The sequence below is a fragment of the Bombus flavifrons genome, chromosome 11 (genome assembly GCF_040668555.2).
Source record: "Bombus flavifrons isolate JBK064 chromosome 11, iyBomFlav1_principal, whole genome shotgun sequence".
In the NCBI taxonomy this organism is placed as follows: domain Eukaryota; kingdom Metazoa; phylum Arthropoda; class Insecta; order Hymenoptera; family Apidae; genus Bombus; species Bombus flavifrons.
This window is the reverse complement of record NC_138452.1, coordinates 8,189,381-8,214,008: the sequence shown is the minus strand read 5'-3', so window position 1 is coordinate 8,214,008 and position 24,628 is coordinate 8,189,381. Positions and strand designations below refer to the sequence as shown.

At 38.9% G+C, this 24,628-nt stretch overlaps 1 protein-coding gene across 6 annotated transcripts in view; it reads right to left on the bottom strand.

The window, feature by feature from the left end:
• Positions 1–24,628, bottom strand: part of LOC138184695 (myelin regulatory factor-like protein) — a 65,207-nt gene that overhangs the window by 1,355 nt on the left and 39,224 nt on the right. For 2 of the 6 annotated variants that reach the window (XR_011174379.1, XM_069122871.1), the window contains exons 2-15: positions 9,765–9,858; positions 5,783–5,992; positions 5,240–5,331; positions 4,238–4,560; positions 3,444–3,707; positions 2,947–3,125; positions 2,528–2,732; positions 2,016–2,174; positions 1,605–1,934; positions 1,177–1,436; positions 741–1,088; positions 425–596; positions 270–345; positions 40–152 (exon numbers count right to left, since the gene is read on the bottom strand). Coding sequence is in view for 5 of the 6 variants with exons in the window: in XM_069122871.1 (XP_068978972.1) it covers positions 40–152; positions 270–345; positions 425–596; positions 741–1,088; positions 1,177–1,436; positions 1,605–1,934; positions 2,016–2,174; positions 2,528–2,732; positions 2,947–3,125; positions 3,444–3,707; positions 4,238–4,560; positions 5,240–5,331; positions 5,783–5,992; positions 9,765–9,858 (2,825 nt within the window). In the remaining variant the exon portion in view is untranslated. Of the gene's footprint in view, positions 1–39; positions 153–269; positions 346–424; positions 597–740; positions 1,089–1,176; positions 1,437–1,604; positions 1,935–2,015; positions 2,175–2,527; positions 2,733–2,946; positions 3,126–3,443; positions 3,708–4,237; positions 4,561–5,239; positions 5,332–5,782; positions 5,993–7,457; positions 7,642–9,764; positions 9,859–24,628 lie in introns of those variants that run through there. The other 4 variants (XM_069122872.1, XM_069122875.1, XM_069122874.1 and 1 more) reach the window with 4 other exon arrangements.

The window sequence follows — 24,628 nt, the reverse complement described above, 5'->3', positions numbered from 1 at the left end:
TGATCTTTAACATAAAAAATTAACTGATGTTTCTCTTACTTCTTTTACAAGTGTCTGCGTGCTTGGATCAGACGGGCTGATACCATTCTGGAAACTTTTGCTTATTTTACGCTTCTCCTCGTACACGTTCAATGGCTGTTCTATGTGATCTGCTAAAAAATAAAATAGGAATTTCTTGTTTACGCACATCAACGGGAAACTATTTCTTATTGCGTCGTATTAATATATCCGGGAAAAAAATTTTAGAGACCAAGTATCATGAGACTTACAGATTGATTTCTTCTCCGGAGGATGGTCAGGTTGAGGATCCTCGAACTGATGAATCTTGGCTGTACAACAGAATATCTAAAGCACAATATATATGCATTTAAAATACAAACCTTAAAAGGAATAAGACAAAAGATTCGATTCGAGAAAATGTTACCTGACAGGGATTTTCAAACTCGCTAAAGTGTCTGGGACAATTCGACGGTCTACCTAGTGGAATTGGACCTTTGTTCAAAGACGAGTCCACTTCCGATCCTTGATCGTTCTCATCCACGTTACTGGGAATAGCACCGGCGCCATGTCTACCCAACCAGTTTCCAGGAAATTCGCTAAAATAATTTAACACGACACATTGAAATATCTCAAACTTCAAGGGAATAAGGGATACTGTAAATTGCTTACATCGATAATTTTTAATAATTATTAATAAATAATAAAGCAAGGAATAATTAAAATTATTAATAATTACAAACCTATTTTTCTCAAGTTTTGGTTGCGGCCCAGAATGACTAATAGGATACCAAGTAATTTCTTGAGAGTAAAGCTGTTGTTTCGTATGAGGCGCCTGCGTGGAGAACGCGTTGGTTTTCACAGACAAACTACTGTCCAAGCCTCTACTATGCGATCCGTGCTTGGTATACGAAGACGACAATGTACTATCTAACAACGAATTATACCGAGGATCGTAATTAGGCGTACTCGACGCTGTCGACGGATGTACTGGTCTTATAGCCAACATTCCATTGCTAGCTACCGCGGTCCACTCGAGGCTGCTACGTTTCTGATATTCTAAGAAGTATAACGTCGCCATTGCTACTAAGCTGAAATTGAAATACACTCGATCAAACACTCAAGTCATTTGTTTAGTACAAGAGCATATACAAGTTGCATGTAAGAAATTTTAATTACCAAAACGCCATAATAAGGATAAGTATAACAATGATAATCTGGATAAACTTATTACTGCACAGAAGTTCGTCCTCCCGCTCGCTCTTCTTTCCTTTACCTTGTACGGTAGTTTTACTATTGATAGAGGATGAGTATTTGTTACTTGATATACTAGAGATTGTACTAATCGAACTTTTCAGACTGTCGCCCCTCTTTAGCTTCGCCAGCCGCTTGTTTATTCGCTCCAGTTGGTCTATGCGAGTTTCCAAGCTATCCGTTACCTGACAAATTTCACAAAATCTCAGCACGCTGTCTGACAACGAGATCAAATAAAAATCACAAAAAATAAGGATACCAGAGGAATTAAAAAAGATATAGGAATAATAAGTAGAGGATAAAGATAGAAGGAAAAGAAGTTGAAGGATGAAAAGTTTGGATGAGCATCTTACTTTACACAGTTCTTTTACAGCACCAACATTCTCCATGAATATCCTCTCCTTGTTCACCATTAGAAAGTTTTCGATTCTCTGGCCATTTGGAAGGACAATGTCCCCAGCTGGTAGCACAGCTTCCGGTAATATCTGCTGCACTTCCTGCGCTATGACACCCGTGTCTTCTTGTTGCTTGATACCCAAACCAGAATGCTGTGCAAATTCTGGCGCGTATCTATAACGAACTACTCTCAACTGTTGCACGTTTCGCAATTGTTCACGCGTGTCCACTTCCTGTACGTTTTGTTTCGCCCGTGCATCACTGGGTTGAACAATATGGCCAGTCACCTGTGAACATTATTCATTAGCAATGGCTCCATTGTTAAGTCGTCATATCTGTGCTACAGTATTGTAACTAAATGACAGTACTTTCATATTGCCATGAACAACCAAAGCTTCGTCAGGCCTATCCGTGTTAATTCCAACTCGGCCGGCATGGTAAACGCTATCCGGTGCTGCTCCTCTTTGCCAACCACCTTCAGCGCCAACGCCACTGCCTTCCGACTCGAATTGGCCGGGATTACTTGCCTGCACCGTTTCATTTCGTGACAAATTTTATTTTAAAAACTATTGCTGCCTAACAGCTTTTTATAAAACTTTGTCTATCTATCGGCTATTTTCAGAAAACATCGTCTTTAATCCTGACAAATTCTGTTCCTTTTCTTCGATATATCTTTACAAATAGGAGAAGGATGATACGACCGAAGTGTGGGGAATTTGACACAGTTGTTACTCTTCGCTAAAGAAATAAAAATATTCTACAATTTCTTCGGTAAGATTTATAGCTCGTAACAGGATAAAAACGCGTCTGCTTGTTTCTACGACAAGTTAAGTGGCAGATTGAATCTGAATGATATCATCGTAATTAGAGATATAATTACCCTGACGATTATTCTTTCGGACGCATGAGCTACCACCTGATAGCTGGCTTGGTCAGCGGTGTGTGCGTGCAGGCCAACAACTAAATGGAAATATCTTTGATCCGGATTCGGTTTCCCTTTCTTTCGCATATTGTTGCTGGTCGTCTCGCTGAAGTGAAGACGGCCAACGGTTACTTTTGTAACACGCTCGCCGCCTAGTTCCACCCTGAAAGCAGCTCTATTTTAGTGTAACGTAACCATTTTAATAGTTTCCGTGAGAAAGCGGCTAGAATTTCGCACCAAAGATTCCGAAACGTTTTTGCTTCATAATTTCATAAATTCACATCGCGTGTGATATTAAAATGTGAAACAAAAAAAGAATCATGCACACTGTTCGATCGATTCATGTGGAATCGTTGTAAATTTGTTTGTGTACTTACGTCACTGGATGGAACGGTTTCTTGCTCCTGTCGCTTTGACTTTGCTCCACTCTGATAGTCTGCGTCGGAGACTCAACTTTGACGCCGTAAAAGTGTAGCTGAAAACTGCTTATCTTCTTCAAACCTTCACCGGTTCGAACGAATATAGCTTCACCTTGGAGCTGAGCGTGGCAAGTAATCTGAAGATATTTCATGTAATTACATTCGCTGATTTCATTGTCTCAAATAATATATAAGAAAAGTATTGTTAACCCAAAGTGTGATTAATGTAACGCGAGTGGTATAGATTGCGGATTTTTATGCAAATTCACACGTTTGAGAATATCGTTGGAAGAGTAGGATTTGGGTACATTATTTACCTATCGAATATTATAAAAAGCGCTATACTTAGAATATTTCATGTATCTTTTGATACTATGATATCGTATAAACGACATATTGTTAATCTAAATGGTATTCAGCGGTTATTTTGTTAAATTCTTTTGAAATTATCATACCTGAAAGTGATTTTTCTTCTGGCACACAAACGCGTCGTCGGAATTGCTGAAATTGAATCCCTTGTCCGCGTCTACTCGGTAATGAGGAACTGGAAGTTCCTTCAGATTATGATCGCATAGAACGTGCCAGGAAGTTTGCTGAAAGGGATGAAATCGGATGCACTGATAGCTGGCATCTATATAGCTATTGTCTGCCACTTCGTCGCCATCGAGAACTGCACTGCTGCTACTGCAACTGTGCTCCACGGTACCCAGTTCAGGTTCCTGGAGAAATAAGGATGTATCAGATCGGTCGATGATGCTTTTTCAATCATCTTTCAAATATTTGCGAGCGTAAAATACATTTTCACTTGTATTCTCTGTCTATCTACTTATACTCCAAGATGTAGAATTTTAATAGGATGAATCCGGAAATAAAGACCACAGGAAGGAAATATAATTCAGTTCACACGTTTAATTAAATACGAACAATCAAGTACTACAATTTTTCTGTTACGTTGATAAAGATCGAAGAATAAACGATAAATCCATGAAATTACAAGGTGTTGCGTGTAAAAAATGATGCATGATGTTTAAGCGATTCAGAAGTGGGAAAAATTATTCTTCCAATTTGGAGATTAAATAAAAATACAATTTTAGTAACATAGTACGCGGATTGATAGAAAGTAATATCGAAGTAATCTTATAACAAACAAAAGATATACTTTATTATATTCTTTTCCTGTAGTCGTCGAATCACAGTTTCTTAAGTATCTAATTACTTTAGTATAATCATGACAGTAAAAAAATTTTACTCGTTGCACCTGCTTCACATGGACAAGACCATCCTGGCTCAATTTTCTCTTCTTGGGTGCCGATTGTAACGACGAGTACAACGTGTTCATGTTACCAGGGCTGTGCTCGTGTGGTAGAGGTACTAAAGTCTGACCTATCGGCTGTTGCGTTTGGATATTCGGCGTTCCTGGGCCGAGATGAGACGTCAGCACTGTATGAGTTAGCAGCATCGAATCCGTGGACGATGTTAAAGTCCTCGGGGAGGACGGTAGTAAATTTGGTGCATAATTTGCCTGATTGCCTTGGTGATGAAGAAGCATCTCCTGAAGAGCTACCTTTTGATCTGCAATTGCGCACGATTTTTGACAATTTTTCACTAAATATTCTAAATATCGTCATAAATATTAACTAAGTGTAGCGGCACGCGAGTCAACACAATTCAAAATCCTGTTGTTGTTTTGCCTTGTTGTTTTATTAAGTTCATCGAACAGTGTCGAAGAGCATGAACGTGTAAACAAGTACCGAAGTGATCTACAGAGTTTTTCCGAGTATTTATCGGCTATTTATTTCGCAATTTGTATTTGTACCAGCGACTCACAATTCGTCTGTAATTTTATATTACAAATAACGACTAATTCTCCACATAAGTATTTTTACCAAATATATTCCTAGTATCATTGTCACGAGACATTCAACCTTTCAGCCTACGGTATCGTGTGAGAAACGTGTTTGTTACGTCGATGTTATTGATTTATCATTTACTTCAAGAGAGTAGCTTCTTTCTTGTCAATCAATTGGTAGTAATTATTTATCAAACATCTTGCAAAATAAAATTAGCCACCGACCATGTTGTCATTTATGGCACTCGCTATTGGAACTTAAAACGTAAGCCAAGTGGTTGATACATAAAGAGAGAAAGTTCGAATATTTTTATGAACTTGTAGTTAAATGTAGGGATATCTATCGATCAAACATCGAACACAGCGTCGTTGAATATTTAACAGAATATTTTGTCAACTTACGCGGTGAATGTACATGTTGTGTGTCGTTGTGACCTGGCGGAGAATACGGTGGTTCGCTGCCGCTGTCCGGTGGGCTTTCTGGCAAAGCATGTCTACAACAAAACAGCCAGCTGAAGCGTTTCACACTTCTAAATAATTCTCAGATTCGGAGTAATTTCATCTTACTAATCGTGAGCATGAATCAATGTTAGAACGTCAGTACGAATGATTTATTTATTGCAAAATTTCTAATTTCCTTGATAGCCTCTTCTCTATGTTACCGTTACAAAGTGACATAACCGTTTCCGATTTCTATCGCGTTAAATCGCCTGTAGTTTTAAATAAAATTAAGAAAGAAAAGAACCAGCGTAAATATTCATTAAAAAAAAAAAAAAAAAGAAAGCAACGATTCTACCTGCATAGCGACCGTTAGATTATTTACATGCAGAGAAAAATGGCTCTCAGAGAGTATCAATTTATAAGGATTTAAACCGTGAATGGTTTCGAATTGCTTAATCCACGAGGTTGACATTCTAGCCCTCGCCTTAGGCGAACTCGACTTACGGGTGAACGTACGATTGCGGATCCTTGTAAGCGGCGCCATTTGGTACAGTGGTGGTACCGGATGTGCACGTACTCGAGGCCGGATGACTTTGGGTAATCGGCGATGGTAATCGAGACGGTGGTTGTTGAGTGGTTGCCGCCTCCACGCGACCACCGTGTGTCGTCGTTCCACCCCCGTTCTCATTATGCGCCAATGTATCAGCGAAATATCTACCATGAAATAATTAGTCGTGCAATTGCAGCGTAAAAATACGCGTTCACTGCGACTGAACGAATGGTACACAATGGGATGAGAATTTGATCGTACGACTGAAAATTGCGAGGCATTACGTGCTAATAAAATGAGATATCATAAGCTACGATTTTTATGAGGTATCAGAATACCGGAATAGTCGCCTGTTTCGTACAAAAATTCATAAATTTAGAAGCGTAGAAGTTTTTTTTTATTTTATATTGGTGTGGATTTACAGAGGTCCTATGATGGAAGAATCGCAGGAATTTATCGGACGTTTGCATCTTCCAACGTATCGTCCAAAGAAATGAATTACGCGCTATAGGTCATTATCCAATCATACTCTTGTCTTATTAATTACAGGTTTATTTCAAGTAAATTGTTTTCCTACTTTAACGCTCGATATACGAAGCGGATACTCTGCACGAAAAGAATGATTGGAACTTAACAAATCAATCGATATCGACGGCTGCAATAATTATCATCGATAAACGGATGATAATAACAAATTACGTTTCAATGTATTCTTATCGATCTTAGCGTTTGTCTGCTGTCAAGAGAAAACTCGATTTTCGGATTTTCCGTTCGAGATTTTTCTACGAATTCAGTTTCCCTGACACGATCTAAACAAGGATTTACATTGAATAATACATACGATTATGTTGCTCCTCGTAATTATGCAATTATCCTGTCGCGATTTCAGATCCACGAATCCTTGAAACTTGTACCAATTACCATTGAATATTTTCTTCTTGGCTCAAGAACAATTACGTTCTCTTTTTTTATGCATTCCTTACTAACAGTTTATTGGAAAGAATTTTATCTCTCGTTCGTGGCGATCAGTAAACAGTATCGTGACGTTGATATTATAACCAAAGCTAAATCTAACGTCTTTTCTTAATTCGTTCGATCCTTAATTCCTCGCTCTTCAGATTCTCAATTTAATTCAAATTTTACGTCTGCAATAGAAGCTCACAAAAATTGTACTCGATAGCCTGTTTCCAAGCGTCTTAAAGTCTTACACAAATCCTTCAACTTCTTCAACTTTCTACAGAATCATGCACGCAACGTAGGACCTACGTTGGACGATTTCTAGCTGTTTTAACTCTATTGACCCTTGACACGACAGGGATCGCTCTCGAACAGTTGACATTCGATTAATTTTCTCAAACAAAATTTCTTTTCGACCAGTCACTTGATTCACAATTTGTCTCTCTAAATTTCCAAAGTCCCGGCAAATGTCCGAAATTTCCTCCGGAATCATTTACGTTAGACAATTCCCAGCTGTTTCAGAGATCACGCTTCAAGTTTAATTTTCCCAAACAACCTTTATTTTCCAAGACTCGCAAACTTTCGAAATTTCCCCCCGAAAAATATACGAAACACCGAACGAAAGCTACGATGGACCATTTTTCCAGCTATCGTAATCCCAAGCGACCTTACCTCGATTGCCAAATGAATTTTGATTTTGCCAAATGAAATTTATTTCGAGAGAACCGCACCATCGAAAGTCGCACAGAATCGCATATGAAACACGGAATGGAAGCTATAATAGACAATTTCCAGCGGTTTTAATCCCATTGACCCGCGGCGCAACAGGGATCAAGGGTGAAGAGCTTCCATTCGGTTGATCCGTGAATGAAATCTGTTTCTGAGATCAGCGCGGGGCCTTTAATGGGACGAGTGCGTTAGGTTGGATTACCAGGCCTAACACGGCAAGCACTGATTCCATCAATTCCGTCCAGCCTGTCTCTGTCATTATATCATTACACCTCTGCGGTCGCTACCACGCGATATCTGTCTGCTTTTTCTACACGCGCGCACGCTCCTATACATACACGATTATTGTGTTCGACGACTGTACTCGACGACTGTTCGTACGTTCGTGTCTGTCACACGCGTGCACCATCCTTTTTCTTCTGCACGCGTTTTATGCAGACGTGTACACTGTCGGCCATAAGTTTTCCATTATCTGTTTTTATCGAATGTTTTCAGATGCACCGGATGAAAGTGTCATTTTGCGTGTGGCGTTTGTAAGCTGTGAATACGGCGAGCAGGGGAACGTTGATAAATACGTAAATCGTGAACAATTTACAGATGGGTATTCGGTGATCGAGTATTTTCGAGTTACGAAGTATATTGTTGTATGTATGCAATAATTTAGAGAAATAATTAGCTGTAGATCCTTTTACATTTTCCTAGTAATTATTTTATAACTTCCACGTTAATCGCGCGTAAAGTGTGTACGTATAGTTATGGTATTAGGTGGTTGAAAAGTTTCTTATAAAGTTTAATATTATTTTATCGAATTACGTATGATCCATTTTGTTCTATCAAAATAAACATCACTACGTTCGACAGATTAGGTTTCATGATTGTATAATGATGCATCGTAAAAGACGTGTCTGTAATAGAAAGATACTTTTCGGACAATCTAATATTTTCTACGAATTATTGGATTTGTTTTATGTAATAATTTGCAAACGCAAATAGTAGGAGATTTCTTATTGCAATGACTGGCGGAAGCGCTCGTACACTTTTCATGGATATATTACGTGTGTGTAATGACACCCAACTGTCATGATCATGTTGGAAAAATTTTAACGCTTCTGAAAATATATACAGAAGTTACAAGTATGTACTTTGCAGAGACAGCAAAACCACCTAAACGTGTAATCATCCACAATGTTAATAAGTGTCGGTACTTGGTCGATTCTTTTGTAATATTTTTTATATGTTTAAAATAACTATCCATACCGTGTATCTAACTTTTTACTAAATATAACTTTACAACCAACATCCTGCCGCTGTTATATAAATATCCTGCGATATGATAATGTCAGTCGCGTCAGATTACAGTGTTAATAAAATTTCAAAATGTTTAATATAACAGGTGCCATATAAATAATAAAAGCTTGCCGTGACAAAGGTACGAATACTATTGCGACTCACTTTCTTCATGAAAAATTTTATTTTATACGAACACTTACGTATATTGTCAGTGATTTCAATATTTTATAAAATGTATATCTAGTTGTAGTATATTGTACGAGCTGGAAATATTTCAAAAATTGACAAACAAATGTACAAACAAATTTTCGTTTTTATCGAAGAATTCGTGAAAGTCGATGCGAAGAGATTGATAAGTAGAACACACTGACGAATCATGGCAATGGAGATTCTGTTTGCTCAACGTTGTTACACACGCGCACGTGTCTCTGTGATGTAGGCGTTAACGATGGCTTCCAGTTCAAGTCAAACGTCGTTGTCATTAAAACAAAAGAAAAAAAAAAAAAAAGAGAGAAAGACAACTTAAAATCACGCGTTGTCTGATCAAAGTGCGACATTTTCATCGTGTAACGAACGTAGAAAGGAATCTTAGCTAAGCAGAAAACTCAGCTTCTGTTAATTGCAACATCGAAATAATTAACGCGTCGCGTCGGCGTGAAAAGCTTGTTTATCGATTCGTTGGAAACGAATTCGATTCATCGCCTTAGCAATCTTTTAACTGTTTATCGTTTCAGTCAGCGTGCGCTTCCAAATTTTCGAAAAATCCACTACAAAACACGAGATATCCTTCGAACTAGTTAATCAAATGATTAACTTGTAACCGAAAATTAAGCAATTTCTTAAATAGGAAATTTGTATTGCTCTGGATGAACATAAGGTAGAAAATAATTGTAAAAAATAATTAGAAGATATAAAAAATTATATCAGAGATAAATACGTAGAAGGATAAATATCACTTACGTGGCGGGCTGTTCGCTGTCGCTGTTGATGAAATCTTCCAACTGCGAGAAGTCCAGGGCCTCATTGTCTATACCTCCGACGAAATCGCCCCGACCTGTGTAAAACGAGAAGAATCCATGTTTCATTCTGCTACCTCACGATTGTTATCTGGCAAAGATCTTATGAGATCGTGATAACGCGAATCTCGTCTAAATATACGTCTTCTCGTGGTGTCTTACGGTATACGATGTGAAAACACAGCACAATAATAGAACAACCAAGTCAATTGGTTTTAGTAGAAAAATTGTCTGCGACATATTAGCCGATCGTTTAATACAATCGAAAACGATAGTGAAACGTTCGTTTGTTATTGTGAAGAATTAAAAAACGAATAGCCGTTCCTGCAAGGTTCAAGGTATTTTGAATGCGCGATAAGTAAGAGAAGATGAAAATTAGAGAAGAATTTTCTACAAAATTTCTAATTGCTCTTCTTCTTCTAATACTTACAGGTAAAGATCCCCAAATCCTGGAAATTGTGAAATTTTGCAGGCTTTTATTTTAAAGGCTTGAAATCGACACGTGAATATCCAATTGCTTTGAATCTCGCTATAACGTTGATAAATCGTTTCTCCAAATGAGAGTCCCAATTAACGTGAGTAAATTTAGTCCGAAACATTTTTTCCTATCTCTTGGGATTCGCGAGTTGTGACGCGATATCGCAAAACAGTCGGATTTTCAGGTATCGATTTCTCCCTTTTACGGTGAATTTGAACAGCAAAAAAAAAAAAAAAAGAAGTAATGCAATATCCTGTGCATATTGCCAAAGTTTCATAATTTTTTGAATCGATGGTTTCAGAATCTTCTCTTGTTAGTACGTACAGATTCTTCGATAGAAAATTAGATCTTCGAATATAATCATTGCAAGGACTCTTTGCTCGCCAAGTCGACGAATAAAGGCGAGAAACGACACGTATCCTGGTTTACGTATCCGAGTTATTTCTTGCAGCGAGCTGCGTTTAGGAACGAGGATGCAGGTAATTCAGGTATTCCGTGAGAGAGACATCCGCGTGGGAGTAACGAGGCGTTGCAGGTGAGAACAAGCAACGCAGAGGCACGAACATATTTCACCTCGAGGTCTTCTTAAAGGTCTCTCGGCCGAACACACGTTAAGGGATTGATTTCGAAATCATTGGACAATGCAGTCGCTAATTCTGTGTCTCTGTGGAATTCCGTATTTTACTGCGTTTTACCATCTACCTATGTCTTCCTATGTCTTCGCTTTTCTGGCGGATTTGTTACGCGAATCCCTAGAGAAGCAAAACCGATTAATTCCACTATTTTGAAACGTCGAACGACGTTAAGTCGCGAAGTGAACTTCGAAACAACTAATACTCGTAACGTCGTCGCTAATCTCTACTTTTCAACGATTAACTGCTGTAATTTTATTCTGAACGATTCGCATAGCATCGAGTGTTTAACGATAGCTAGATACAAAAATACAGCATGCAAATAATACGCAAACATATATAGGGTGGTTGGTAACTGGTGGTACAAGCGGAAAGGGGGTGATTCTACGCGAAAAAAGAAGTCGGAAATATAGAATAAAAATTTTTCGTTTAAGGCTTTGTTTTCGAGAAAGTCGACTTTGAATTTTCGCTCGGTACGCGTGCACTTTATCACGTCTCGTTATAACGGATCTCACTATAGATCGTTGTCTCGATGGAAAAATTAAAAAAAGAAATTTTATTCTATATTTTCCACTTCTTTTTTCGCGTAGAATCACCCCCTTTCCGCTTGTACTACCAGTTACCAACCACCCTGTATATTATATTATACAGTCGAAAATATAGAATAAAAATTCTTTTTTAATTTCTTTTTTTTCTTTTTTTTTGATTTTTCATCGAGACAACGATCTACAGTGAGATCCGTTATAACGTACCGCACGCGTACCGAGCGAAAATTCAAAGTCGATTTTCTCGAAAACAAAGCCTCAAACGAAAAATTTTTATTCTATATTTTCGACTTCTTTTTTCGCATAGAATCACTCCCTTTCCGCTTGTACCACCAGTTACCAACCACCCTGTATATAAAATATCCGACGTGAAATATCTATTAATTATAATTTCTAATAAATAAAGCAGATTTCTACTAAACTTCTATTTCTCTATAAAAAAAATCGCCTGTACAAAAAGACGTAAGTTTTCGTTTTAAAATTCACGATTTAGTGAGAATAGTAAGTAACGTTAAATTTAGAGAACGCACAGTACGCGTATAATATGCAAAACTGTATGAAATATGCGATATAAGTTGCTCGATACGATTTCTAAGTGAAGTAAATTTCTACTGAACTTTTCTTACTCTGTAACAATTCGAATTTCCATTAAAATTCGCAGTCTAGCGATAAATAACGATACGCGATGTTAGGAATCTTAGGAAACAGCTTATGGATTCTAATGATCGCGGTGCAAGAGAAAGTGCGAGTTCATCGAGTGGGAGAGAATTTCACGGCCAATTAGAGGTGGAAGGCTATGCGGCCGAAGGATCAAAGTGTCAACGTACACGAACATGTGCATCGCGGTAGAATCACACCGGAATTTCTTCGATCGTGTAAATTCCTTTCCTGTAAAGTCCTCCATGGTGAACGCCACAACGTTGCTTTCTGATTTACGAGGTTCCACTCGGACGAGAAAAGTCCGATCGACGATCGGTATCGCAGAGAAATCTCGATCTATAGTTTCACCGTTGAACTACGAAACTTGTACAATAGTTTCGCAAACAAACGTATTTTATTGCCAAGAACGAGTAATTGATAAGTTTTTTTCTCTTTTTGGTCCAAGATCTAACAGAATCTGAAGTTTCAACATTCACGTAAAAAAGAAGATTGAGTTTCAGAAAAATATTGTGCCATCGTTTTCATAGATCCGACGAGGAATTTTTTTCGTTTTGAGTGATTCATAGGTTGGTGGTTAAAAGGAAATAATTTTTACTTAGGGGTTTTATCCAATTTCGCCACACAGAATGCGGTCGAATAACGCGTACAATGCGCGAGGCGATTTCTTGCGAAAAAAATAAAAGAAAATATAGATAGAATTTCCCCGGCGCTTAATTTTTGAGAAAGCTGACTTTGGAAGTTTGTCTGATATACGTGAATTTCGCTAGTTACCAATTAGCCACGAGTAAACGATCAGAAGCGGATTATTCTACGTGCGAAAACGAGTAAAACACGGGCAATAAAATTTGTTCGTTTAAAGTTTATCCACGCGTATGATCTTCCAAATTTTCTCTAAAACAGTGAATTTTATGGAACAATTTTATTCCACGTTTTCCACTCATATTCTATTCTATTATTTCTATTTTCTCCTATTTAGTCTGGAATTAACCACGTTCAAGTATATTTGATAAACGTTGAAATTCGATTTTCGCGAAAGCTACGTCTCCGACGAACAAATTTTGTTGCACGTTTTCTCCTTGTTTTTTCATAAGGAATCGCCTGATCACCGTTTGCACGTGTTATTCGCATATCGCGTAGTGTATAAAATATTATGCCGAAACTTGCAGAAAAATGTGTTTAGATAAAAATATCTTATCGAACGGCATAATTTATGCTTGCCGTAATAAGAATCCGTAATTAAGTAGCTTAATTTCAATTCGACGAAATTCGTAAAACGTCGACCAATTGTTTTGTAAAATTGTTTCTGGTTCTGAATCTGCCGAAGACTAAAATTAATAATAATGTCAGCCTACTGGGAGGCTGGTAATTACAGAGGAGAATCAGGCCATGTTTCTCGACTGCAAACGCCTGTGTACGAAGAATACAATGTGATCACGCAGCTTGGCCACACTTAAGCGCTTAAGACTCCATGTCAAGTGTCATAACTCGTGGCTTCCGGTCGGCCATTCATGCTAGGGAGCAAGTGTAAGGGCGCCTTTAAGACTTCGGTTCGAAAATACGCATCGTACGAGCCAACTCGACCCATCAATGAACGTCATCACGTTCGTAACAACGACCGGCCGACAAACATGTTACTCGTTCGTCGAACTGCTCGCTGCACGTCGCTGCCAGCGAGAAATATTGTCAGACCCTCGATTAAGATTCAGGTGAAAAGAAAAAAATTCTTGAAAAGTCTGGTGTTTCGAATCGCAGATCTAAAAATCCTCGAACCTTCGAGCTTTCGACTTTTCAAAATTTCGAACCTTTGAACTCCCAAATCTTCCCACCTTCGACTCTTCGAGCTCTCAAATCTCCCAATTTTCAAACTCGCAAGGTTTTCAACGTCAAGCTTGCGAATTTTTCGATTTCCAAACTCGCGAAGTAATTAATTTTCAGATGTTCGAGTGCTGGAATCTGCAATTTCGGGTTTCGTTAGCTGCCTTTAACTCGGTTGTACTCGCTGGCGGAGATACGTCGCTTTAAACGCGAAGAAGCTCGCAAGGAAAAGGCGAAACGAGACGAGCAAACTCTAAACTCTGGTGCAACGAAGTAATCGATGGAATTATTCTTCTTCTTTGTTCGTTCGAGCAGAGATTCGAGGAATCGCATCGGCGCAGCTGTATGTCTCACGACGCCTATAAAAATGCAAAGACGGAACAAGGACACGCGTTAAGGCGGACATTAAAACGAGTTTACGTTTTCATGCGAACCTGTTTACGGGCAGCCGCATAACAGTTTCTGGCTACCTCTTCCTCGAAACGTTTCGAAAGCACTGCATCCAGAGACGGTGGTGGAATTCGATTGAAGAGAAACCTGTCGTAATCGATCGAGAATCCGCGACAACGTGTTCTAAACTGCCTTATTTGCATATTTCCTATGCAGATAATAAATTATCGTCGTACATGACGAAACTATTCCGCGTGTCTGATTATCCTTTTAAATAACTCCGCGGTGTTTCTACGTTACGATATAAGTAAAGAGAAAGAAGAAGAAAAGAATACGAGGGAATTGGAGCGAAACGGGAGGAAATTAGAAGCTGCTCAAATAGACTGACGTTTTGTAATATGGAAATTCGCGTACGTTCCAGTTTCTCTTCATCCCGTCTTTATCTTCTTTTTTCTTATTTGGTTGGCTCTTTAGGAAAATCCCAGGTGACCGTCGTCGAAGGTGAAAGAACGCACTGGGACGGAAACGCGTGAGAAAAATCGTAATTGGCTCTTCTACTATAAAAAGAACGCTGTCTAAAAGTACATCGATCGCTTTGCATAATCGCGTTACACATTTTCGGGAATTTAGTCCCGATATAGCGGGGCGAACGAATCGGGAATTTTAAGCGTGCAACTGTTCTTCGACGATCGCCAAGCTTCCGAATTATCGATAATTATTGGACTCTGGATTTTTGCGCGTTGGTGAAAAATTTTGGAGGTTGAAGAGTGCATGGAATGCATAAAACACGCAAATATATATGAAATATCGTAAAGTTTAGTATATTTGTTATGATTAAGCTGCGGATGTTCATGGAAATTTATACTTTTAAGAGCACAAGCCGAAGAATGGAACGTGTGTAGTTTATTTCATCTACCGAGTATCGTAACAAATATTACGCTTTCCATGTTTTACATATTTTTGTATACGCATTCTGTGCACGTTCACGATGTTAAGTTTCCCGCAAACGAATCAACGTTAACATCAACGCAATACAGTTACGATATTTAGTATGCAAAGCAAACGTCTAGATTCTAACTTTTTAAATTATTTATTTATTTATTCGCTTGCGGAAAGATCTCCCATTACAGATCAGAGTTACGATGTCTTAGAAATTCTCTTCCCTGTAGCAAAAGTAACGCTATCGTGTAATTACAAAAAAGAAAAATACAACGATATAAGTTTAATAGTTATAGTCTACAACGGGTGGGACGAAAGTTTCGAAGAATTTGACAGATGCAGAAAAAAGTCCACGGTGTTACGTACTTCGTTTATACACGTTCTATCGAACGAATCGGAGCAAAGCGAGCTAGTTGCGAAGCAATTCCATGAAAAAAGTGGAGAGGGACACAAAGATCTGGAAAGAGTCATCGAAATTATATCGATAGAGACTTTTGAGATTTACAGAAAAATCCGTACTCTGATAATTAGTCTAAGTGTCATAATAATATAAATTAAACGATACTCTACGTATATCGCACATAATTGCGACTGTACGCGTTTCAAGTAAAAATTCTGTATTCTATAAAAATCCATGCAATATAATTCCGCTTACTCGGCAATGATAATTCCATTTATCGTCGTTCTAAGGAAGAGAACTAATCGAAAATTTCCACGCAAGAGGCGTTCACCATTTTGAAACGGTCAGCCAAGTAATCGCTGGGGGAGTAATATAGGCTGAAGCCAATATAATATACGCGACAGAAATCCGAGGGTTGAATTATACCGGTGGTTGGGTCGTTGCCAACCAATCCCTCCTCGAAGTATCGACCAAACACCGCCCCTGGGCTGCAGCAAGATGGACTTAAATCTGAATATTATTACGACAACCGGCCGTGTATATGTATAGGTAAACAACTGTGATTTTTGCCGCACAATCGACAACGACGCGCTAGAACAATGGAAATGTTGAATTTTTTCAATTATCTTTGAAACGCGAGAATCTAAAACGCGACGATTCTACGTAAGTCGATCGTCGATCCGCGGATCTGTAAATGCGAATTGACATTTTTCTGGACGCGAGTATATAGAACTTGACCTAAATTTTATCTATCAAAAAGATTATAACGAGTATTCTACTTTAGATATTTTATACGTTCTCGCACTGTGTTATAGCCATTCTTGATAACTTGGCTGTCTTTTTTCCACTTTAACTGCTTGACTGTCGGTCTTTTTCAGTTTCTCAACGTTAAACGAATCCACCTGAGAAAATATATTCTCATTTTTACGAAGTAAGTCACACTAAACTACGTAGTTACCGTTCTATGTTCAATTTTGCGTTTTCGATACGCAAAAACCTCACGGTCTATCGACTGCTCTCTTTTCTGTCTCTTTTCTTCTTTTCTTTCTTTCTTTACACCGAGGTATACCGAAAAGTAGATTAAACTGTTAATGATCTACCTTTTCGTCTCTTCTTAACGTCCCATTAATTTATTTCGAGAGAGTAGAAGATAGAAAAAGCGTAGAAACGAACAGGTTATATTTAGAATGGGCAGGATGCCGAAGAAAAAGGAAAAAAGCGTTTGTGAAATTGTGAGGAGAATATTTTTCGATTCAACTAGAGGCAGAAGCGAAGAAAAGGTAGGAGAAGACGGGATGCGAAAGTGAGAAACGAAGACGGACGTTCGCGTTTGTCCGCGAGACAATTTCATTGTCCGCGCAAAATCGTCGTGGCAGGATGAATAACTTTCTAAGATAAGAAAAAAAGATTGTCTTTTTTCCACGGTGAGCGCCAATGGCGGCGTGTACACCATCGGGCAAGTTCGGAGTTTCACCGAGTTTCTGCCTTTTGCGTAATAATTACATTGTTATTAGGAACAAAGCAAGAGGAAGTCGTTAGGCGACTCGAAACAGCGGTGATTATACATTAAATCGGCCAGCTTAAAAGGTAAAAATCGCTGTATTATTAAAGATCGTTCTTCGGACCTTAGCAACATTTTCCAAAATCGAGTGAAAAATATTATTAGGACGATGGCGAATCGAGTTGAATTTCCTACGCCTCTTTAATCAACCAAGCTCCGTACGTGATAGATCTGAATCGGAAATCGTGGAAATTTATTCTCAAAAAATTGTTCCATTTTGTCTCTGTTAGCTGGCCGATGTTTTTACAGAACAGAAAGAAAAATTTGTTTAGTCGACAGTGGAGAATCGATTTGAATTTTTCTGTCGTTTTAATTCATCCAATTCTTTGATTAATAATTCTTTAATTAATGAATCGAAGATTATTCTCGAAGAATTTTCAACGTTGTCCCTTTCGAGCTTTGTATATTTCGGATAACAGAAAGAACAATTCCATGTGAAGTAATGGAAAGCGGAACCGTAGTTTCGGAAGCAAACGGAAGTTCTTATCGTTCTGACCATCGCAACTCCACGAAATCATCCGAATTGAAGCTCGTTCCACGTGCAAACAATGTAATTAACGTGGGTTCCATTAACAGTGTTACGTGTTTACGTAAGTTCGTGCGCGAACAAGCTCGAATTCACGTTTCGATGGACCAACGGGCAACCTTGACTGAACGATTTCGAATCCCATCTTTTCCAATCGAACATCGATCTTGTCGGAACGTTCACGGCTACCGTTTTCTAGGTCAAGGGTGTATCCTTCCAGCACGTGTTTAACATTTAATGGGCAAAAATTCAGAGCGCTACAAACGAGATGTTCCATCCGATGGACGCTCACCGATGAAATATCTTTAAGACGCGTCAAAGGATGAAAACTAACTGATTTGTTACATTTTTTCGTTTAAGCAGTATAGAAAGAATTGAGAAATGAATTTTCATTACGTTCATGAAATTTTTTCATTACGTTCGTTTAAAGAATTTCACGAATATTTCAAGAAAACCTGTTCGACGATAAGTTGGGCATTCGAGCCCGATCGTAACTTCGAAAATTGTAAACACTCGGTCAGAGGTATTTAATGACAGTTAAAGAACCGCAAGCTTACTTTATATTCTCGATAGGTGTAATGTATCTAAAACGCGACGTCGTTGTACCTCTTATCTGTGCACTTGCGTCAGTGCTGGTAGCAATGATTGCTCGGTGATCACGAAACGAGAACTAATCGCGCGCAGAAAATTCTTGCGCCGGATAAAAGCGGTAAAATTTAAGCGTGTTCACGAACGAGATGTAATCGACACGTGGCGGTGTGTATACGTGAGATTTGATATTACCGAAGGCGACACGTGTTCCATACCGACGATGTAATCATTTGCACGTGTAGCTTTCGTGTCGTGAACAGGATTTGCCACGAAAATTTATTATTCTCGCTTCCAGCAATATCGATTAATTGTGTTTCAAACTGTGCTGTTGCACGATAAGAAAAAGCAGATGCTCGTCCCTCAGAAACACACTGAAATGTTGCGCAACGATCAAGAGGCAGTATGTGAAAATAATCGTCGTAGGAGGTGTACGTTTCTAAGTGAAATCAACAGAAGACAACTTATTATATTAATCCGGCTGCAATCATCGAATTTTTATACCTCGTTCATCCTCTCGTTTTAACCAGCAAAGACGGTTTATAACGTTACAAGATCTTTGACGTGAGATTGAAACCAGAAATCGTGCGTGTCGACAAGAATTTTGTTTCGATATTTTTCGACTTTGACAACGGTATAAATTGAATCGAAAATGATTAAAAGAAAGTTGAATAACACTGCTAGGGTTGCTTGTATGTCAAGAATTAACGAAATTCTTTGTCGTGTTTTTAGAGAAGTTCTATAACTACGAATATTCGGAATACAAGTAAAAAGGTAGGGATAATGAGCAATTAAGGAAATATATAAATAGATAATGGTGTTACTGGCCAGCGTAATGTTAAGCAACGTTATATAGAAAGATAGTTTCTTCCTTGAAACTACTCCTTCTCTTCTTGCTTGATAGATTTCTCGTAACTTTGCATTCAAGAGACTTCAACAAACACGAAGGTGAGAATAAGAACGAAAGTATGGTTCGTTCGAGCATTTTATTTTTATTCGGTGTGACGCAAAACAGGAAGTTTCATATGTAAATGCTTCTGTTGGTCAATAACCTGCAGGGTTCAAGAATAGAAAAGACACGATTTTAATTGCGACTCGTCGGGCATAAAAATGGACAGACTCGATCGAGCCCGAAACGATGCAAAACGATTCGTGCACCGACACCGTCGACTTTCTCCGACAGAGCAAATAGAAATGCACTGTAAACTGTTCGAGCCGTGTCGCCTCTATGAAAATTAGCTCACTTTCGTTCGGCATCGTAAAAAGTTCGTCCGCTGTCTACGAAACTGATAATCATACTAATTACCTGCAACAAAAATTCACGGCAATGATCCGAATAAAATATAACTTACAGAGTACTAAAATGTTCTCTCAGACGGAACGTTTTTTTTCTTTTCTAATATTCAAGATATCGTCTAATAAAATACTTCCCCTGGCTCTTTTTATTTTACATAAAAAATTTCCTAGAAGTATTTAACAAAAGAACAAACTAAGGACTTTCTAATAGTTTTTAGATGTGCAACGAAAGAACCTGACTAGAACGTTGTCGTTGTTTTCGCGAAAAGAATATCCAAACTTCTAACAGTGACTCTTCGATTTTCTTCAGCGGAATATTTCGTATAATTTTTAATCTCTTCCAACAAAAGAACTGCGAATATTTTGAATTCCTTCGATTAAAATATTCTAGAAATTGCAATGGTAGAATTACGAGATCTACTGCGTTTGTCGAGCTATCGAAATTACAGCGATCACCTGTCGCTGGAACTAATTTTCCACGGAATCGCTTCTCAACCAACTGACCCGTGAGACTCGGCCTGTGATACTCGTAGCCGCTTGCAGAACCGGAAGAACGCTTAAACGGAGGAAGTTAATCGAGCCGAATCGACGATTTCACCCCCTTAATCGTCGGGGCAGCTGCCGAACTCACTGTGTTACCGCTTAAACGATCGGGGAACGCAAGCTTCGACGCAACTTTTTTCACGGCAATTACAGGGTCACGGAGGGATGAACCGGCCACCGACAGGTGTTGAACCCCACGAGGGCACGCAATCCCAGCGATTTTCACCGGATAAACGCGGCACACGTTTAGTTCGATGCTCGATAATAGGTGTCGAAAGAACGTCACGTGGCTATTAACTGGGGTTCACGAGGGCTAATTTACCGAGACATCGATGTATCCTAAGCTTCGTCGCTCGATCAGTGTACCGAGTAAACATCGTATAACTGTAATTCGCGAAAATTCTATAATTTCGTGCGGCGGAATCTCTGCGCTGAGGACTCTTATTGAGTAGCTGTTTAATTGGAGAAAGAACATGACGTGACGACTAGAAAGGTCCACAGGAGACAATTCAGGATGACGTCGATGGATCCTCGGTTTGGTCACTCGATTAATGTACAGAAACATCGAATAAGCGTTGTACAGCTATGAACTGGCACAAATTGTACGATTTTGTGCAATAGACAATGTCTGTATTGAGGATTCTTATCGAGTAGCTGTTTAATTGGAGAAAGAACATGACGTGATGACTAAAAAGGTCCACAGGAGACAATTCAGGATGACGTCGATGGATCCTCGGCTTGGTCACTCGACTAATGTACAGAAACATCGAATAAACGTTGTACAGCTGTGAATTGGCGAAAATTGTACAATTTTGGCCAATAGAGTCTCTGCGCTGAGGACTCTTATCGAGTAGCTGTTTAATTGGAGAAAGAACATGACGTGACGACTAGAAAGGTCCACGGGAGACAATTCAGGATGACGTCGATGGATCCTTGGCTTGGTCACTCGATTAATGCACAGAAACATCGAATAAACGTTGTACAGCTGTGAACTGGCGGAAATTGTACAATTTTGGCCAATGGAGTCTCTGCGCTGAGGACTCTTATCGAGTAGCTGTTTAATTGAAGAAAGAACATGATGTGGCGATTGGAGAGGTTTATAAATGGTAATTCAGGATGACGTCGATGAAACCTAAGTGCAATTAGTGTATAAAGATATCGGATGAACGTGATGTAGTTGTAAAGCAAAAATTATGCAACTTTGTATAATAGAATATCTGTTGCGAGACTTTCGTCGAACAATTATTTAATTAGAAAGAGAATGTCGAGTGACATTTTTGGACGAAGTTCGCAAGGAGTAATTCACCGAAGTATGCAGTCGACTATGAAATAAACATCGCGTAACTGTGAACTTGCGAAACTTGTTAAAATAATCTTACATAATGGAATCTCTGTGTCGATGCTTTTTGTCGAATAACCGTTGAATTGAACTCGTTAAACCGTATGTCTATTCATAGATGTATAATGATAGAGTTTTATAGTAACGGTACGCGAGATGTTACTTTATTTTCCTTCCTCTGAATGATCTCTTCTTTCGCTTCGTTATAAATGGCAAGGTTGTTGAAACTAAATCGAAGTGTTAATTTAGGCTCTTAGAACCGCGAAAGAGATTTAGAAGGAATTACGATGATTCGTTAGCAAGATAACGTTCCTTTCATCCCGTGATGAAACGGCACTTTTATAAGTTAATGTATAGTTTCTCTTTTAGGTAGATTCCTTTATTTCCTTGTTTTATGGGCGCAATGTTATCGAGCGTAATATGAAACGAAAAGCAAATTAATTCCAGTTGCCCGAATTGTACGTGCAGTTTCTCTCAATTTCAATTTTTTTTTTTTTTTTTAAATAACTTGGAAATCACTCGAGTCGAAATAAGAAATGTAAATTAACGACTTCATGGTACAAATCGTTCGATTCGATAGAAAAATATTACTCTTCCGCTATTACCGGTATTATTGGTTAGAAAACGACTATTGCATGTTACAATTCATTTTCAGTGACTTCGAGCGATATTACTTCCCGGAAGTTTCCGGCGAACGAAGATAGCCAAAGCGCACGGATCTATGGATCGCCATTACGATAACAATAAAAAGCGTTTCATTAATAATCGGAGAAAGTCGCAGTCGCACGTTTCTCCATTGTTTCGCTACGGTATAGTTGGTCCCTCTAGAACCGACTTTGACTAATGGAAAACACGAACACAATTACAATTACGCCATTTTATATGCATCTAATGATAAACTTACGACATAAATAATTACTTCGATTCCCTAATTACCTTTCTTTTTAACCTGTATGTATCATTGTTACATTCAATTCACGCTTTTATGATTCCTTTTATTTACGATTTCTAATCAGATTCACGAGAGCAAACCATTGTCTAGCACGAGCTGCATTCGAAGATTTTAATATCAGATTGGGATAAAAGTTCGTTTGCTTCCTTGAACGACTGTTTATTACAACTGAAATCGTATTGTATGCATTTTTAACCCGTTAATTGGAAAAGATGAATTAACTCGATATCCAAGATTTATTCAAACGATTTCAAAGTCGATAGCGATATCTTTTATTTGCTCGATAGTTGCCAGCTTTTAAAATGTATCGTTCCACAAAATACCCTGCGCTTTTATTTCAACCACGTTTCTTACGTTTGTTAATTAATAATAGTTGGTTATTTAACGATAATAAATATCTTAATAGGTCGAGCAAGATTTCGAAAGGGAACATTACACCGCTTTCGTATCTATCGGCGAAGAAAAAGAAAAAATATGGTAAATGGCATAAGAGCATGCTTCACCAAAACGCACCGTGACTACCGAAGTTTGCCATTCGATTTGGTGCGAAACTCGATGAGACATTCGACGTGGTTACATAACGCGATACGTGCAAACAATACGACGATCTCGTAAAACCGTGATTTAACAGGAAGCTATAACAATGAACATCATAAAACTCACCTGTCTTATAAAAAAAACACACAAAAACAAATAAAACACAAAGCAAGAATAAAATACCACGTTACAACATGAAAACTAGAGGGGAAGAACACGCAAAATCACGTTTCCCATTTCATGCAAACCAGCGGGTTTTAAATATTATCTTGTTAAAATTCTCATTTTATTTAATTTTCTTATCGCCTTGGCAAAATGTTGCCTGACGCGATATCAAAATGTCGAAGATATTAAAATATTACTTGTCTTAACGATTATATCTTCTGCTGGATCTAACAGGCTATTCCATTCGAACTATTTGAAATTCGAAATATTCCTTCGTAGCGATAACGCGATTCTAAAGTCAACAAACCGCCATTCTAAAATGGAAAAGCATAATACCCGTTGCCACCTGCCCTGATATTTAATAACCGGTCGAGCGACGTGTTCCCGTTTCCAAGAAATTTTTCCCAAATTTAAACTACCGGTTCTGCCGGCCTCGATTTACTCGCGGATATTTTTTCACATTTTTCCGCCAGTCGAAATTACCTGCAACGGGCAATAATCGACGAGCGCCGGCTTGATTAATTCCAGAATCCTCGTGATGCTCGGGCTGATGGTGGTTCCGTGGGTTTTGAACGGGATCGGCTGTCTGGTGCTGCAGGGTCCATGGAAATTCCATGATTGGACCGATTTCGAGGGAACTCGATCACTCTCGGAGGAATGTCTGGCAGAAAATCACGACAACACTCGCACCACTACATAACTGCGCTTCGAAAGTCGCAATTGGTCGTTGGAAATCCGTCGAACCACTCCGACCTTTCCATGTTAACGAAAAATGTGCCTCGTTACGAAAAGAAGGAAGATGGATATTTATCCGAATACTTGAGTCCTTAAATCCTTCAATTTGTTAATCTTCAGAGTCTTAATTAAATCTTTTTAATTTTTAATCAATTTTCACTCGCCACAGCGATCGGTATATCGCGCGTTCTCAGTGTTCGACTCTCGATCGCTCCCTCGAGTTCTCCCCTTGAAATGTTCGAAAGTCCGGATGAAGTTTAAAATTCACTATCGAGGAATGTTGAAGAAGTCCGTGCGGTAAAATTGTCACGAACACGTGAGAATCGTGCAGGATCGCTGGATCGATGACGTTCTCGATAACGATCGTGATGGACTGACCGGGGATGGATAGTTGGAATCGAAACGAGACGATGGTGGTACGCGGCCCTTGCTTTCTCGTGGGGAAACAAAACGGCATTATCGTGGCCCTCTTGGTATCGACGAGGGTCGTTCGTACCACCACCATGTTACCAAACGTAGTGGGGGTTTCTACGAGCGATCGGAGGGCGGCGCTTACCAGCAGCCTTCGAGACGCAAGGGGTTGTTTCGTGCAAGCCCCTCGTCCGCATGAAAATGCCCCAGAATCTCCTTGTCCTCGTAGATAGTCGTGTTGTTGTAAATTGGTTAAATTACTGGCTGGTCTTCAGGGTCTGTCCGACTATGAAACT